Here is an 18,749-nt window from a genome sequence, read left to right on the forward strand (position 1 = left end):
TGAATTAAACACAAACCTGATCATGAAGCTCAGTGGCCACTGCGGTAGCTGCAGTTTGAGTATGACTGGTAGAACTGATTCTGTACTGCATACCAGCAATACTGCAAAAACCTTCATGGTGGGTGGATCGAGTTTGATTGACGTAAACACCTTGAAAAGAATTTGTTATCGTAGTATAAGAAGATCATTAGAATTTTCGCGTTTAAGTCACATATGATTAATTACCAGTGATAGTGACGTCCGTGTCCTGATTAACGATGACAACTTTCTTGGGTGGCTTAATAATCTCATCCGGATCGGAGCCTTGTCTGGATTTCTTCTTATCTACGTCCAAGTCATTTTGTCTACGTCTTTTAATTATCTCTACTTCCGAGTCACTGGAGGTATCGCTGCTGCTGCTGCTGCTGCTGCTGCTGCTACCGCAAAGATGTTTCTCGTCGGAGTAGGAAGCAGCCAAAATGGCAGTGGCATTAAGACTGGCCATCCTCTTGCAAACAACCATGTCCTTCAGATCCATTACTTCCTCGTTTTTCTTTCTTCTCTTGGTCATTTTCTTCTTGTTTGGTTCAGCATTCTTTTCCTTCTCGCAGTCTTCATCGGAGGAAGACGAAGATGACGAGCTCCTCTCCCAGTGCTTGCCACGTAATCCTGGTACAGTCCTCAATTTTCTTTTCAAAACGTTGTCCTCCGTTTTGCATTCGACCTTCTTCTCCTTCTCCTTACGCGGCTGCTCCTCCTTCTCCTCCTTCATTTTCTTCGGCTTTTCCTTTTCGGGTTTCGACTTGCAAAAACCTCCAAGGTAGACTCCGCCGGTCTCATTTTCGTAGAGGCAGTGAACTTTAGCCAAGGCATTCAATGACGCGACCCTGGGTGGTTTTGGTTTACTCCAGAAACTAAGAAGCATTCCTCGCGCACGTTCGTCCGACGGTGAGTTAGCTCGATCTTTATTCTTGGCATCCTTTTGCTTACCTTTCTTGTATTCCTCCTCAAAATCGTCGTCCGAGTCGGATTGAGATGTAACGCCACTCGCACTCTCTCCATTCATTGCTTCGACCTTTAAATTTAATTCAACCGTGTTCTCAGCGCCGATTTGTTCTTGCTTCGCAGACTTCGCGCCGTCTTCGGAAACTTTAGTCTGTTTGTTAGATTCCTCGGAAGATGCATCTTCTGATAAAGCTGATGTTTGATTATTGCTCTCCGTTTGTACCCTTGTTTTCCCTGCCTTTTTTTTAGCCTTGCTGCTAATTTTGTTGCCACTTTTGATAGCCTTCTTATTATCCTGTAATTTTGGTTGAAAACTCTCTTCTTTCTTTTTATCCGAATCCTCTTCGATTTCACTTTTAATGCTACTCACTTCTGGTCCTTGACAAGCCTCAATCTTTTTATGTTCAGTTTCCTCGGATTCTTTCAATTCAATTTTCTTTCTTGCCATAATCTTTTCCGTTATAGCCTTCAATTTATCTTCTCTTTTTAAGACAGCACTGATCTTTGAACGTTTCTGAGGCAATTTGGCTTTCATTGGCTTCGCCAATTTCGGTTTCTTTTCTTGTAAAATTTTGTTCTTGGCAATGTTACTATTTTTCTTTTTTGTCTTTTTAACTGCATCCTCATCTTCGCTCATTTCTTCGCTTTTAATTGGCTTGGCTAATTTGATTTTTTTATCCACCAATCTTTTAACTACCGATAAATGAGGCTTCTTTGTCAGAACTGTTTTTCTTGGAATACTTTTCTTCTGGCCTTGTTTCGCTTTCGAATCTTTCTTTGTTTTAGCAGAAGAAAGTTTATTGCTTGCCGCATCCTTTTCGGGAATTTTCTTTCGTTCAGATTTTTTATCTTTCACGGTAGAATTTTTCGATATTATCTTGACATCAGATTTAATAGGCTTGACATCTTTCTTCTTTTCATCCTTGCTTCTTTTTTTAGGAAGTAAAGAGAGAGTATCTAGAATTTTATCTTCAAATGCATCCTTATTTTCCACTGTATTTAAAGCTTTTACATTATCCTCCATACCTGTATTATCGTCGAATTTAATGTTCTTCTTTTTTTCCTCCGCTTTTTCAATTTTCTTTTTGTTATCAACAAATTGCTTCTCTAATTTCGCCTTCTCTTCACATTTTGGTAATTTCTTCTTATCCATATTCTCTTGATTTATGTCTTCGTTATTTGTTTTATCATCTCCTTTTTCGATCTTTCTTTCATCAATTTTGTCAGATTTCTTTTCGTAATCTTTGCTTAATTGTTTTTTCTTTTCATCTAGTTTATCGGATCGCTCTTTTCGTTTTTCCTCCATCTTCTTCTTGTCATCAAACTTTTTTCTGTCTTCCACCTTTTCCAATTTCTTCTTATCATTGTCTACTTTCTTCTTTGGATCTCCCATTTTGTCATTTTTCTTTGATTTCTTCTCCTTTCTCACATCGGACATGGTCTTCTCTATAAATGTGCGACGTTTCTTGGCGACTGTTGGCATTTTAGTTGCCTTTCTGGCAACAGCAGCCTTCTTCTGTGGCTTCATTATGATTGTTTTCTTTACATCTTCAAAATAAATAAATATACTTGAAGTTCACGAATGTTCAATGTTAATTTCCACAACTACCTAACTGCCATTGTGGATTTTAATAATTGCGATACGACTCGCGAGCTGGATTTATCTGTAAACAATTCCAATGCAAATAACAGTTCGATCAAAACCGCAAACGTGATTAACATTTATATTATAATTTCACAAATATTTTATCAACTATTAACTGTTATCGCGTCTCTTTATTACAATATATAGACTTTTCTATCGCGCGAAAAATAATTTCCACAAAAACGGGCACAGTCGACAAAATATTCAAGATATTACGAACGTATTACGTTTGATCAATCTGTAATAAAAAAATAAAAAAAACAATGTATGTACCGTAATAAAATGACAACCGCACGCAAATCGGAGCATTCGCGAGAGACGCGCGCGACGGAATTGATAAAACTACTACGAGCGAAGCGAGAATCCGTCGTAATGTGGTCGGAACTGTGCGCGCACTCTCTCTCATCGACTTGTTGACAAATCGATCCCTTTAAATCTCATTGCGCCCTCATCGCGAGAGATTCGGCTCTCTCCATACACACACACGACACACACACAGAGCTCTAGGAGACTCGCGCGATAAATAATTTGCCGCGTCCGCCACTCTCCGGAGCTCTCTCGAACGTGCTCGTTCTCCCGTTTCTCCGGAACGTGTACGACGAACGACGGAACAAAGATGCGCGGACGCGCACACAGGACGACGACGCGAATCGGGAAGGAGAAACGCCGCGGTGGCGGCGACGGCAACGACGAGACGAGCAGCAGCACGCCCTTTAAAAAACGACCACTGTGCGTTACCTACGCTGGCCACAAGTGGCCCTGACAAGTGCGCGAGAGAGAACCACCAACCTGCTGATCGATCAATCGTCGTCGCACGCGGAGAATCTGACGGACGACGATCGCGCGACGACGACGACCGACGACGACGACGACGACGACGACGCTTAGCAACGCGGGAGAACGAAACAGGATGGAGATGCCGATAAGACGGCAGGCGGAGACATAGTAAAACGTGTTTACCTCTCGGGGAGCTCGTCCCGGTCGGCTAAACTCGGCTGCGCGAGCGCTTTTTTAAAACGCCGAGTCGAGAAACACCGACGATACTGATCGACGACAGGTGACGACGGCGGACGATGGAGGCGGAGGATCCCACAAATCCTGTCTGTGCGGTGGCACTTTTCTCCGCGAGCGACGTCGTGGGGCCCTCCCCGGCGGAAGTTCGACGGCCCTTTTTCGCGCGGTCTATCGCGAAACTGGCAAACTCGTGTCGCGCCTCGCGCACCTCGCACGACGTCCCTGCCCTTTTACCGTAGCCTCGTCGGCCATTTTCTTCCTCGCGCCGCTCCCCCACTTTTCCCACTCCGGAGCCCTCTGCCGCCTGGTACCGCAACTACGAGCCTTCAATCGTCGCAGATGGCGGCACCTCGCGACTCCGGTGCCAATTTTTCACGATTATTATTCTGCAATATAATATATATATATATTAATTACAAATTACATCGATTATGCGAAACGAATGAATCTTCCATAACAGAATATGCATGCAAGCACATGATTAATATTTTTTTCCATCAATATAGAGTTGTGACTTGTTCTTAATTAACAATTAATAAATTCAGATTTATTAAACGAAATCAACTTTTGTATTTAATCCAGCAAAATCACGCTATTAAATTTATTCTATTTTGATAATAGAGTCAAATAATTCTGATCAAAGAAGAAAGATTAATGAGTTGCGACATGGTCGCAATGATCAAATTTGCATCGTCGCAGCAAAGTGCCGCGAAAATGGCGGAAGCCATTTTGCAATATTATATTGTTTAAATATCGCAGGAAAAAAAGGGCAATCAGTATCGCTAATTCTAAAAGGCGCAGAGAACGACGACGTACCTGATAACGATCGGTGCACTTTGGCGAAAAGACAACGTAAAATACGCGGCGTGGAGATGAGATGCGATTGACTTTTCTCGGCGCACAAGAGCGAATTGCCCAATAAGTCGCGATAATATAGCGATTACACGCCATATTTAGCGTATCGCGATAAACGTCCATTCGACACTCGAGACGAGACATTCCGCCAAGATATTTTTGGGCGCGAGGTTTCTTTTAGACAACGATAATCGGAGACATTCGCGAAAAATAGCGAGAGCGACTCGAATGCGCGACTCAACGTTCACTTTCACATATCACCAACTTCACTCGGAATCGAGCGATCGAACCGAGCGATATTGCGATTCTCGAAGTATCGAAATGATGGCAACGGCGGACCAAAATGTCGGCATTAGATTATCGAACAATAAATTTCGAAATATTATTATATATACGACATATTAGAATATGCAATGCATCGATTCATCAACATTATTAACACGAATTAATATAAATAATTATTTATTTATTATAATTTTCAATATCGAAGGCAAATTACCGTGTATTGTACCAAAACACTTTTATTATTGTATGCGTATATATATTTGCGATTTTTGTATGATAAATCTTTCTCTGGCTTTCCAATAGCTATAGCGTTTTGTTTATATACTTACGCATCGCGAATATTGAAATGGCAGTGTTGAATATTTGCTCGTCAGATTTTAGGCAGATGGATCTTTAATTAATCAATGTGATAAAATACCAAAAGCACGCGAAGATGATATCCAGTCCACGGTTCAGTCCACAATGAACTTGGATGAGCTTTCGATAAATAAGATATTAGGCTAGGGCAATTTTCATCATCAGCCCTGACTCTAATACCAACTTGACGTTTCTAGGGATATATCGTACGATAATGTTGGCTGCCTGAAACCTGACTCCGGCAGGTTCAGCTGGTAGTTTGATAGCAGCCGGAGCATGAGAGTGTTTTGTGTTTGTTATTTAGAATTTTGTAATCTAAACAATTAAAGTCAGTAACAATGGAATGTATAGTAGCAAACGTCGAACACATGCAATTTGACATTGAGATTGCTCTCGACGAGCAGTATGGAGCTCTTTCGTTACCCTTCACCGGCATGGACAGTGCGTCCTCTTATATGTTTGTTTTTATACATGTGAACTGCGTTAGGTTAAGTTTAAGCACAGCATAATATTGTCATATTCATATCTTTGTATCTTTTATTTCAATTTATAAAAATATATAATATACAGTACTAATAATGAACAATATTAATATGCAGTGGCAGACTTTTTTTTTTATGATGTTATTTTTAATTTTTTGTCAACAATAATGTCCAGTGGAAGCTTTGAATATTTAACGGTTGAAGTGATTTAAGCTTTAGATATATAAAAAAAATAGGTAATATTATATTCAATAACTAATTTCAGTATTTTAACAACTAATTACATAATACAAATTTAATTTTAAAACATAGTTATAGAAATATATGATTTTAGAAATGAATAAAATATTGAATAGTGAACAACGATCTTTTCTTCTTTCTTGGTAGAATTGCTTAGAATAAACCGATAACTCTAAACTTTTTGAAGCATCTAGTACTACTAAACAATGGTAGAATTCTATATATTCTTTTGGTTACATTTTTTACAATTGTATAATTTTTATTCTTTTTTTATTTCTATGAATTATACTTATTTGATAGCTTTATATGTTTACTACTGCAGTAAAAATATACAATGCTTTCATAAGGAGTAGATTTATTTTATATAAAATATATAAAACTTAAGAAATAATTTTTTTCCTTCAATTTGCAGAATCTATCGCTGCAGTATGTCAATTTTATCCAAGAGGCACTTGTAGTAAAGGAGCATCATGTCCATTCAGACACGTTCGTGGCGATCGCACAATAGTATGTAAACATTGGTTAAGAGGTCTTTGTAAAAAAGGTGATCAATGTGAATTTTTGCACGAATATGACATGACAAAAATGCCAGAGTGTTATTTTTATTCTAGATTCAGTAAGTAGCCCAAGTACAAATATTATGCATCTGTTATTATTATTTTCAAAACTAAAAGTTTCCTTTCCTTGTAAATACTTTATGCGAATTCAATATAATGATTTCTATGTATAATATTTAGTATATATTTTACTATATGTGACATAATTAAATTATATCTAAACAAATGAAATTAATTATAGATGCATGTCACAATAAGGAATGTCCATTTTTGCACATTGACCCCGAAACAAAAGTCAGAGATTGTCCGTGGTACGATCGTGGTTTTTGTAGGCATGGTCCTTTGTGCAGGCATCGACATGTCAGACGTGTTCTTTGTATGGCTTACTTGGCTGGTTTTTGTCCAGAAGGAGCAAATTGCAAATTCATGCAGTAAGTATACAAAATGCAATTATCCATTATATCATAATATCTTTCAAGATTTCTGAATCTTAATTTTTATGTTTAGTCCAAGATTTGAATTACCAGCGGTACAAGACATGCAACCAAAGGAAGGCAAAAAAGTGATGATTACTTGTCACTTTTGCGGAGAAGGCGGTCACAAAGCAATCTATTGCAATAAAATGCCACCCGATGTACGGGAAGCTCAAGTCAGACAAGATGCTGATAATAACTCTCATGCACCGCATCACCATATGAATCTGCATAATGGCCCGCCGCCACCGCGAGGACCGCAAAAACCACTCGAAGAAGTGACATGCTATAAGTGTGGACAGAAAGGTCATTATGCTAATAAATGTCCGAAGGGACATTTAGCGTTTTTGAGTCATGCGGGTAGTGGAAGTGGCGGTCAGAATCAGAATTATCGGAGGTGATTTTCTTTGTTTTATTTATGTAACATGAATATTGCGATACTACTTTATCTCATTATTAATTGTCTATAAAAATTTGTGTCTCATATACAATAAAATAATTTCATATCTAACGCGTGTCGATATATCATCGCTCTTATGCTATTTCGCCGACAACAGTCGCCATATTTTCACGCTTCTTTTCTTTTTAAATATAAATAATAGCACCAATATTTAAAAGTAAAATAAAGAAAGCAGCTTTTTCATATAAGCGGGTACTTAATATTAAAAATTTTTTCTTATTAAACTGTAACAAATTGAAATGTTTATTATTCTAAACATGATTATGTTTAAATGAATAAGTAGCTATTACAGTTTTGTGTGACACAGTTCTGTGGATATTGTAAGGTTGTTAATTGCTACATTGGCATCTGATACAGGATGTTATAAAAAGATATATATATTTATGTAATACTAATTATATCAGATAAAACCTATATGATCTGCTGGGAAGACATACTTCACCGGATATAATTAACATTTTAATTAATTATGAGGTTTTTATTATGAGGTTTTAATTGAAAGATCAACTGTATATACTCACTTCTTCGATAAATGTCTTAAGATTAAACAATGACATGGAAGGCGCAAAACATTGTGGAGACGTGCATTTCAGCTGCTATCAAATATTAAGCACATTTCTGTCACAAAAGTTTTCTAGTCAAAACGTTCTTCTAGTCATTATCTTATCACGTGGTTCAGTTTCAGTTACATCTAAAGACAGTTGGAATTATCAAGGATAAAATTGCGTATTCATTTTCGCAAACGATTGTATGCGGGTGATTATGAAGAGAAGAAAAGAAAAAGGATATTTTCAATCATTCTTTTGGAAATTACCACCCTATCATGTTGTATTATAGTCAATAACTTCAACATAATTGGCAGGAAAGAGTCCGTAAGTCCCGTCAGGCCCAAGCCCTTGCCACCAGCCTTCATCGATGGCGTCTATATGCGTAATTATATCTCCAGGATCAAAAGTAATTTCCGTATCGTCAGCGGCTTGATAGTCGTACAAAGCTCTGGCTTTCATTCCCTCGTTATTCGGATCGAAATATAAGTATGGACCATCCAATTGATTATACAATTCATTTTCAGTCACTTGTTCCTTAGTTTCTACCGTTTGTTCAGATTCTGATTGTGGATTCTTCGCGGTTGTTTTCGATTCCAGATTAGTATTTTGAGATTGAGGCACCGCAGATGATGAAGTCACTGTCTCCGCATTTGTAAGTTTTTTCTCTTCGGCTGGTTTTTTCTCTTCCTCGCAGGAAGGCATTACATCAGGCTGGTCCTTTATCTGAGCATCCTCTAATGCTTTCCTCATCGATTCCACATGATTGTTCTTGGGTAAAAATTGTTGAACCGAACTTGTCTTCATTTGACCGGCCGCCGAATTCTGTTCGAATACCGCTCTAGCGTTTATTGTTCTTTGAGCTATCAACTGTTGCGTCTCTTTGCTTCTTTGTCTTCGTAGCTCTTCGCTTCGCAATTTATGATCATCCTCGATATCATTGTTATAATTTTGTGCAGCTAATTGATTGCGTAAGTTGTTCGTGTCCTCGACACGTTGTTCAGCCAACTTTTGCCGCGCAATCGAGTTTTCTTTAGCGGTTACCTAGTAGAAATAATTTTACATGATTTTATATTTGTGTACTGGTATGATATCTAACTAAGATACATATGATATATATAAATAAAAAATATGAGATAAGATTATAACATACTTGTTGCTCTCTCAGCTGTGCTTCCTTTTCTTCTCGAGCTCTAACTTCTTTTTCTAACTTCTGTCGTTCTTGTTCACAACGTAGCCGTTCTTGTTCCAATCTCTTTTTCTCTTCCATTTCTTCCTTTTGCCAAAACTGATCTCTTTCTGATGCATTTATCTCTTGTTCAGGAATTACTCTGTAAAGCATATGTTGGTTAGAGACTGCATTGTGTGAACGATAATACTATTTATTCAAAACTGAGATTCGTATCTTAAAATGTAAATATTATAAGAGAGATAAAAATATACCGGCGATATGTTGTTCCGATAGGACCCGTATGTCCTTCATTTTCACCACGAGGTTCATTAAACTTATACGCAGAGGCTGTTGCTCGCGCAAGTTTTCCCATAATTGTATCTACCTCTACATCATCTTCAGAACGAGCAGTAATTGTTATATGTGCGCCCTTTAATAATTTCTCTACATCTCTGATGTGATTAGCACATGTTCCTTTCCTAACAATTGGAGCACCTTCTCCTTGCTGTAAAAAAACGTATTTTATCATAAAAGTGAAAGCTTTTACATAGACAAAGTATTATTGCTCCTTTTTCTTTATTATAAAAAATTAAAAGTGAATACTATTATTTTATCTGTTATATTATGATATATTAGTTCTTTTTACACTTACCCAATTAATGAGCAAACACTTTGGTAGACTTGTTTTAGTATCAATTACTTTGCAAAATGCATACATAATATGACTACTATTCAATCGATCAATCATTTCTTCCAACCCACCATTTCCTGTTCCAACTACTTTTAAGTCATTTGTCTGCCCTTCATAACCAAACAGAGCCCTGTCAAAAATAGAAATGCATTTTAATTATCAACCATGCAATATATTAACAATTATACAAGATTTATCTTGTCATCAAATTTATAAGAATCAGAACAAGAGTTGAATTATATTCACAAGTAATGTTGTCATAAATATAAATCATGCAGTTATAAATTATATATATTTTTTAATAACCAAATAATCAGATTCAATCATTGGTAATTGATGTTTTATTTATAAAAATGATTACAAGTTTAATTGTATATCTCATTAAGGTATAAAATAATTTATAAATTTTTCAATTTGACAACACAATTATATCAAAGCAAGAAATAATAAAAATAATTGTATTATCAATTTCCATTACTAGAATACGAATACGATGGGATCGTTATCGCAAGTATAACAGTCGGAATCGATAAGAATGAAAGTGCTTATCATCGAGGGGGCTCCGATGTTTACACGAAACGATAGTGTTTGCCAAGAATCCCCACGAATTTTACGATTCAGGAGAAAAATACGCAACAATGTGAAATATTACTTGCTATATTGGTCTGACAGAAAACGCATTGGAGGCTTAAGTATATACATATGCGCCTACCAGTTAGTAGACGATTTATCGTCGACCACGCTGTGCCAAGCGGCCGTCAAGGCATCTTTGTTTCTCGTCAGATCAATTGACATGTTTCTCGCTAAATTAATTCATAACAAATTCAGGTAATAAATTTATAAACAGGGCAGGGCGATCTCGTGCGATACCGCAAAACTACGCAAATATCACACACGCATACCACTTGGCCGATCGCCTCTTCGACTGATGTCAACGCCCTATCCGTAGCCAATCGTTCGCATAGAAATGTCCCTAGGCGGGTTCAAAAATCTCCATAGGTGTGTTCGAAATAAGCGCGCGCGCACATAGATTTGAATCTGATTGGTCACTCGCAGTTTGCTACTTCCGGATGGATTAGTGATCCTCCAGGGTTACGTTCCAAAATTTACTCCTTGGGGTAGAGTAGCTTATTTGTGACCAATCAGAACAAAGAAATTTGTGTTTTTTTTTTAGCTAATTGGTCAATCAAAGACTACTCTACGAGAAGCCTTCATTTGCGCACAGTACAATTGCACACCGTGCTATTAGACACAAAGTTGCGCACAGTTCTTTTGCGCACCGTTCGTTTGCACACCGTGCAATTGGACACGAAAATGTGCGACACATGCTCTATTCACACACGCGCGCGCACACACACACACACACACACACACACACACACACACACACACACACACACACACACACACACACACGGGGGTGCAAGGGGGGCCTTCGCCCCCCCCCTCCCGCACCCTCCCGGCTGGTAGGGGTGCCTACCAGCACAAAAGTGCGCAAAAGAACAGTGGGCAAAAGAACTGTGCGCAACTTTATGTGTCTAATAGCACGGTTGGCACGGTGTGCAATTGCAACGTGTGCAATTGTACTGTGCTCAAGTGAGCCTCTCCCCTACTCTACTCCAAGAAGTAAATTTTGGAACGTAGCCCAGGGAGTGATCGGGGCTGCTTTCGCGAGAAAATTAAAATGATCCAGATTAAAATGATCCTGTGCTGTGATTGGTCAAATCTGAAATTTCACTGAATTTCATTCTGTCTAATTTCAATGAAATTCAATGAAATTTCAGATTTGACCAATCACAGCACAGGATCATTTTAATCTGGATCATTTTGATTTTCTCGCGAAAGCAGCCTGGAATAAGCGGTATCGTTTTCTATTGGTCGGCGGCCATTTGTTTCAAAACCGGAAACAGAGAGAGAAAGAGCGAACGAGTAAGAGAGATAGAGGATAGAGTGAGGGTGCCGTCACATGGGGCGTAACTTGCGTAAGCGTAACCAGCGGATCGCCAATCACCGAGTTATTCCGATAGAGCTCGACGAAGGGCTCTATCGGAATAACTCGGTGATTGGCGATCCGCTGGTTACGCTTACGCAAGTTACGCCCCATGTGACGGCACCCTGAGAGTGTAAAACATGAAGAAGTTATACTTTCAACAGAAATTATATATTTGATTTTATTATAAATTGTACAAATTGGTAAGTAATTATTAAAATAAGAATTTGAAGAAGCTTAATACTTTATTGAGAAAATATAAAGGAATATATATAATAAGCTAACTAAAGTCATAATAATATTTAATATTTAATATTTAATATTTATTTTTATTTTTAATATTTTTGAGGCTATTCAACTTTATATAATCAATAAAGGAAATTTTAATCTTAACAAATTTTTTTTATTATATTCTTTAACTTACTCTTTACAAACTATCTTTTTATTTTTTCTTTTGTATTATTCCTAACTGAAATAAACTTCTGATATTATACAATTTTATGTAATAATATTATGTAATAACATATTTATATTACATATTTTTTATTATAATCTAACCAAAGACTTTTAAGAAGTTTTAAATTAATAAAAGAAATGTATTTGTAAACTCACAAAATAAAATATAAAATATTAAAGTAAAATATTTAATAATATTTTTGATAATATTTGTAATAAGTTTGTAAATAATTTTTTAATATTTTATTTTTATAAGAATAAGGCCCTGCGCACAATAGAGAAATATGTTAGGGAATGATCGAATATTAAATATTAGGAATAGTAATTATTTTAAAGTGATAAAATCGGAAAGACTCTGATATACAAATACAAATTCGGATATAAAGGGCTATCAAAGGGATATCATATAGCCTTAGTTAACTAATAAGAGCTCTTTATATACGCGAATTTATATTTGTATATCAGTCTTTCCAATTGTATTATTTTAAAATAACTCCTATTCCTATAATATTTAATATATTTATTTCTAACATTTCTTTATTGTGCGCAGGGCCTCAATTAGATAAAATATACACATTTGCATTGAAACACGTTTGAATTTTGCCGCTGAACATACCACTTCCGCTTTTGAAACAAATGGCGACGATTATTCCGATCACACCCTGGAGGATCACTAGGGCTGCGTTCGGAAACGTCACCCGAGTGCATTCCCTCTCTTTCTATATCATTTCTCTCTCAGTGATATAGAAAGAGAGGGAATGCACTTGGTTGACGTTTCCGAACGCAGCCTAGGATGGATATGCAAGGAGAGACGCGAGTCTTCTATCCTGCCATGTTTATGCGCTCTTGTGTATTCGGCGGTTTCGGCGTTCGACTGATATTCTCGACCTTCAATTGCGTTTTCTGCGTGTAACTTGTATCCTCGATCGTAGAAGGTCACGCGTAAACTTTACGATGAGTACGGACAGTATCGAGAAATTGTACAAAAACTTTGGCATCCTTGCGGATGCTAAGGATAAATTGGCGCAGGTACGTGACGCATTGGTTATATCGTGCACAATCGCAGTCGGTTAAATATAGCTATGAAGAGAAATATTTTCCTATTTCCACATTTTCGTTACGTTTTCTCTCCCGTTTAACGTAACTTTATTGATAAGTATCGTGTTTGTCAATCATTCTCGTCGCGAGACGTCAATACGCATCTCGGAAAATCGAAGATGCGCGTGGCGTCTTAACATGGTGTGTCCTGCACATTGTAATCTCAATTAGATATCGGTTTTTTCTATGAACATACACACGAGGCAGAAATGCCTTAATATATTTACGCATATATTGGAGCATGTTCACAAGTTGCAAAGTCCTATCCACTATAGTGATTTACTGATAATATTCTCTGTGTACAAAGAATCACTATAGTCTGCCGCTAACTTTCTAGCTTAGAAATTGTCGAGTATACATTGTAACTGATTTATTTACTTATATTTACTTACGATAATTTTATAAATTTATACACAATGTAATGTAAAAGAAAGAGAGAGAAATATATCGATTCATAATGTTAAGAAATAATATTCTTGAAATAGAGTAGCATTTCACTACACTATGATTATGCTTTTTATTTAATTTTTACATGGTCTAATTTGTAGTTTTCAGTAACAGCTCCATTTATATAAGGAAGACTTTTAATTTTGAATACAATTAATTGTAGGAAATATTAAAATTGTATTTATATTAAATATCTTTATAACAACCAGAAAAGCTATTGTACTTGTAAACTATTTTAATATTATTTATATTGCAGCATGAAAAGGAGTATTTGGAAATTTTGACAGCAGTTAAAGGATCACCCAAAGAAAAACGGCTAGCATCGCAATTCATTGCAAGGTTTTTCAAGCATTTTCCAAAACTAGCGGATCAAGCTATAGATGCTCATTTGGATTTATGTGAAGATGAAGACATGGCTGTAAGTTTTCAAATATGAATCGACATCTTATTCATATATAGTTTTTGAACGAAAATGTTTTAAGGCTTTAACTTGTAACAATTAATTAACCAAAATAATTAATCACAATATACATAATATATTTTTATTTTCTTTATAGATTCGAAAACAAGCTATCAAAGATTTACCGGCTCTTTGTAAAGATAATAAAGAACATACAGCAAGAATTGCAGACATCTTGGCGCAATTATTGCAAGCTGAGGATTCTTCAGAATTATCAGTTGTACATAACAGTATTATGTCACTTATGAAGAGTGATCCAAAAGGTATGCTCAATGCCATAAATACGTATAAGAACTTGGAATTTAGGTAATGGCATATTATAAAACAATTTTGTGTTTGCAGGTACTTTAAGTGGATTTTTCAGTCAAATCATTAATGGTGATGACGGGACAAGAGAACGTTGCATAAAATTCTTAGCTACCAAACTGAAAGCAATAGGACACGACGTTATTACAAAGGAACCAGAAGATTTGTTAATTGGAGAATGTAAAAAAGTATTGCAGGTACATTTTTATTATCTCTCTTATATTATAACAATTATATATTTATTTTTTTTTTTAATTAATGTATTTTTTCATACAGGATGTAACTGCTGATGAATTTCACAGTATCATGGATATCCTTGCTTGGACTAGACTAGGATCTACTGTTACTGGTCAACAAGAATTGGTTGATATTACTATAGAACAAGCTGAACTTGCCATACCTTTCAAGCATACTGATATTGAACAGCGGAATAGATTGGTTCAATGTATTAAACATGCTCTTCCATTCTTTAGTGTATGTATATGTACATGGTTAAAATACATTTTAATATATCTTAGAATAAGATTTAATACTTTACATATTTGTATAATTAAAGCTTTATATTTAAATATATATTTTTTCAGTCGCAGATAGATTCGTCAAAATTTGTTTCATATATTTGTATGCAAGTACTACCACATCTCTCTTTGATGACGTCTCCTGATGGTAGAGACATTCAATTGGAACTATTAAAATTGCTCGCTGAATTAACAGTGTTTTGCGGAAATATTGAAAAACCAGAGGATAAAGTTCAACAACTTTATAACACTCTCATTGTGAGTAATATGTCTTTTTTTTTCATATTTAATATTACAAATCTGATGTGTACTTTTTATTCTGTTTACCTAGTGATATCTGTTTTTACCTCATTTATCAAAATTAGGAAAGTTGATTTTTCTCTTTTCGTTATCTCCAATTTGTCAAAGAATTTAGATAAAGACAAAATCATTTTGATTACACTTATATATTATTTGTTGTTATTCATTAATTTATATTTTCAGACTTATATGCCACTTCCTCCAGCTGCAGACATTACTGATGTACCAAAGTTACAATTTAGTCATGTAGAATGTTTGATGTATGCTTTTCATAAATTGTGTAAGCAAACTCCTGAATTTCTGATAAAAGATCCAGAGCAGCTTAAAGAATTTCGTTTAAGATTACAATACTTTGCAAGAGGCATTCAAGGTTATATAAAGAAATTACGTGAAGCTATTAGTGGGAAGACAGAAGAAGAATTGAAATCTGAGGAAAATCAATTAAAGGTTGTTGCACTAAAAACAACTAATAACATCAATACCTTAATCAAAGATCTATTTCATTCACCTCCTAGCTTTAAAAGCATAATACATCTCTCATGGAAGACGCCTTGCAATGATAAAAAGGTAATTAATTTATGTTAGAAGTATTTTAAATAATTTGTGTTTGTGTATGTATATAACAAAATAAAAACATAATAAAAACATTGTATGAAATGCTCAAATATATCAATCATGTATGTGCATACGTACACATATACACTATTTACATAAAAATCTATTTCAACAATGGTTTAATTTTATTATATGTTTTAGAATGAAAAGAATTCTACTCAGAAAAGGCATACACCTATTACATTTGGAAACGACAGTGGTTCGAATAAACGTAGTAAGGAAGATAAAAGCAACAAAAGAGAAATATATACACCTCCTAGTGGCAAATACAGTTCAAACATATCAAATTATGGTATATAAGTAGTTGAAGATATATGATATTAAAGTTTAAAAAAGATAAAATGTTAATTTATACATTAATTATTAATTTTTTTTTTATTTTTAGGTCGCGGTAGATTTAAAGGTAACAGAGGAGGAAGAGGTGGATTCAGACCAAGAGGCCGTGGTCCATGGCGAAAGAATTTTTATTAACTATAAAACTAAAATTCACTAAAAAGAAAAGAAATTGAAAGCAACTAAGATTGGAATGACAACATAAGTGCTTATCTATCTTGAGATAAACATGAAAGTACTTTCAAAATGACATTACAAAATCTCTTTTTCTCTACGATTATAAGTATAATCAAGATGATTTTATCAGTATCTAAACTCTTTGACAAATTGCAGATAACAAAAAGAGGAAAATCCAACTTTCCAAATTTTTATTAATGTTTTTTGAACATTGAGAACAAATTTAAGAGAATGCAATTATGGTTATATAAATCTATTGTTTAATTCTTATAATATTAACTCTGCAATGAAAATCCAAGACATATATAAAGTTACGAAAGGATGAAAATATGCAAACAATATGCGCACTGCAAACAAATGTAACAGGATTAAGAGAGAACACAGTATATGATTTGATGAAGATGTTGGTGGAACGATATATCAGAAAAGGAAGAAAGAAGAGATCGCAGAATGCAAAATTCATCAAGATGGTATTTGAGAAAATTAAAACAAATCTTGATGAAGATACATGCATAAATTCAAACTACATAATCGTAACATCGTGAAACATCATCTATAATTATGGACAAAGAAGCATATGAAAATGGACTGGTGTTCTTTCTTCATCAAAAACTTCAAGAGTGCAAAAATTTAATCTATATATCCATTCCTAAATTAACTTCCCTATCCTTCCAAACTTATATTTGTTGATATTTGTCAACAGGATCAGTGCGTGACAAAGAGGATCCAGAAGCAGTCGTGCATAAAAGCAACATAATCGAAGAAACATCAGATATTATTTTTTGTTAATAAAAAAAACAACATAAATATATAAAATTACAATATACAAAAATACAAAAATTTAATTTTTTTCAGCAAACAGAATTTATAAATCTAATGAAATATAATATATATTATATATATATATAGTAATATATATAATATATACATATATTTATATATATATAGTAATATATATAATATATACATATATATATATATATAGTAATATATATATACATATATATATATATAGTAATATATACATATATATATATAGTAATATATATAATAAATATATACATATATATATTTTTTAAAGTATATTTTTTATGTGTAAATTATATCACTCTTTCAAAATTATTTTATAAAATCTAAAGTTCTTTCATATATATATCAATATATTTTCAATTATAAAAATTGATTTCCTGAATCTATGTTTCTTCGATAAATAAAATGAAGAGGAATTGAAGCAGCAATTATTATGTTGTTTTTCTTTTGCAGGAATGCACATACTAACAAGAAGTTTGGAAATCGTGGATTGGATCAAAGCTGTATAAAATTATACATATATATATATATATATATCTTGTTTTTTTTGCAGAGACTTCGAAAAAAGATGCAGAGGCAGAGATCACTAGGCTAAGCTAATTAATATCTTTTCTTTTTTAGCAACTAATATTATATGTTTATTATCATATATGTATATCGTCTTGGTAATAATTGCTGTTTGTGAGGTGAGTTAAAAAAAAAATATTGTTCCATCTTTTCCTTTCCTCTTTCCATAATCATTGTGTAAAAATATTTTGTGTTGTCAGCAACTCATTAATGTTTCTAATTATTTCAATAAATAACATAATTTAACTACATTATACTACATGGTGTTTTTTCATCTAGTAAATATAAGAGATGAGAAAATAAATTTAGAAAACAGTTGAGTCTAATTGTAAGAATCAAAAGTAAACATCCATATACACACATATATATATATATGTGTGTGTGTGTGTTTTGTGTTATTTACAATTAGATCTAATCTGTCTTACACATGTAAGGTTTTATATTGCAATGTTTATAAAAATTATGTGTATAATTACATATTATTTGTGTTAAATGTAATTGAATTTCCATATATAATTACATGTAATAATTTCAACCTTACATTATTAAAAGTGTACTTCAATTTTATTAGAATATGAATGATATATTTGAGTCTTATATATATAAATTGATCAAACTTCTATATTAATGAATAATAAAATGTTTTTAAACAAGTTTATAAGAATATTTATAAATAAAGTAACACAGGAGTACAAGATAGAAAATGTGTTTCAAGCAATATTTCTATTAATTATCTCTTGAGAAGAAAGTAGCAATTCTAAACAATACTTCAATAAATTATTCTTAAATAATTAATCCTAGTATTTAAAAAAATTCTAAATAAATAATACTGAAAAAAGATCACATTTTATTCTTGTATTATCATTGTAACTTATATGTATATATTATAGCATATTTATTGATAAATTAGCGC

The 18,749-nt window shown here is 34.1% G+C and overlaps 4 protein-coding genes across 7 annotated transcripts in view; 2 read left to right on the forward strand and 2 right to left on the reverse strand.

Moving 5' to 3' along the window:
* LOC145941997 (uncharacterized) overlaps positions 1-3,956 on the reverse strand; it is a 119,544-nt gene extending 115,588 nt beyond the window's left edge. Inside the window, exons 1-3 of one of the 3 annotated variants that reach the window (XM_083048446.1) lie at positions 3,590-3,956; positions 226-2,648; positions 17-150 (exon numbers count right to left, since the gene is read on the reverse strand). In XM_083048446.1, coding sequence (XP_082904572.1) covers positions 17-150; positions 226-2,512 — 2,421 coding nt within the window. In that variant the 5' untranslated portion in view covers positions 2,513-2,648; positions 3,590-3,956. The other 2 variants (XM_083048447.1, XM_083048448.1) reach the window with 2 other exon arrangements.
* Positions 3,957-5,373: 1,417 nt separating this feature from the next.
* On the forward strand, positions 5,374-7,293 carry Clp (cleavage and polyadenylation specificity factor subunit 4). Its single transcript, XM_083048048.1, has 4 exons — positions 5,374-5,581; positions 6,275-6,478; positions 6,661-6,850; positions 6,927-7,293. The coding sequence occupies exons 1-4, from the start codon at positions 5,479-5,481 to the stop codon at positions 7,291-7,293; spliced, it is 864 nt and encodes a 287-aa protein (XP_082904174.1). The 5' UTR covers positions 5,374-5,478.
* Positions 7,291-10,703, reverse strand: Abp1 (Actin binding protein 1). The gene is made up of 5 exons (XM_083048047.1): positions 10,472-10,703; positions 9,721-9,889; positions 9,341-9,573; positions 9,051-9,228; positions 7,291-8,941 (listed from the first exon to the last, which is right to left on the reverse strand). Exons 1-5 carry the CDS (start codon positions 10,552-10,554, stop codon positions 8,174-8,176), a joined length of 1,431 nt encoding a protein of 476 aa, XP_082904173.1. The 5' UTR covers positions 10,555-10,703; the 3' UTR covers positions 7,291-8,173.
* A 2,317-nt stretch (positions 10,704-13,020) lies between these two features.
* Cass (apoptosis inhibitor cassowary) lies at positions 13,021-18,090 on the forward strand. Of its 2 annotated transcripts, XR_014426199.1 has the most exons (10): positions 13,021-13,234; positions 14,007-14,168; positions 14,308-14,473; positions 14,553-14,713; positions 14,793-14,990; positions 15,101-15,292; positions 15,518-15,901; positions 16,091-16,241; positions 16,335-16,517; positions 16,616-18,090. XR_014426199.1 is itself a non-coding variant. In XM_083047941.1 (9 exons), the coding sequence occupies exons 1-9, from the start codon at positions 13,160-13,162 to the stop codon at positions 16,418-16,420; spliced, it is 1,575 nt and encodes a 524-aa protein (XP_082904067.1). In that variant the 5' UTR covers positions 13,024-13,159; the 3' UTR covers positions 16,421-16,520. The 2 variants fall into 2 exon arrangements, 1 of the variants encoding a protein (XP_082904067.1); XM_083047941.1 differs by lacking the exon at positions 16,616-18,090 and having other exon boundaries at positions 13,024-13,234; positions 16,335-16,520.
* Positions 18,091-18,749: the final 659 nt, after the last annotated feature.

Source organism: Prenolepis imparis, unplaced genomic scaffold (genome assembly GCF_030444845.1).
Source record: "Prenolepis imparis isolate NDT839.2.m4 unplaced genomic scaffold, iyPreImpa1.0 SCAF_10, whole genome shotgun sequence".
Classification (NCBI taxonomy): Eukaryota; Metazoa; Arthropoda; class Insecta; order Hymenoptera; family Formicidae; genus Prenolepis; species Prenolepis imparis.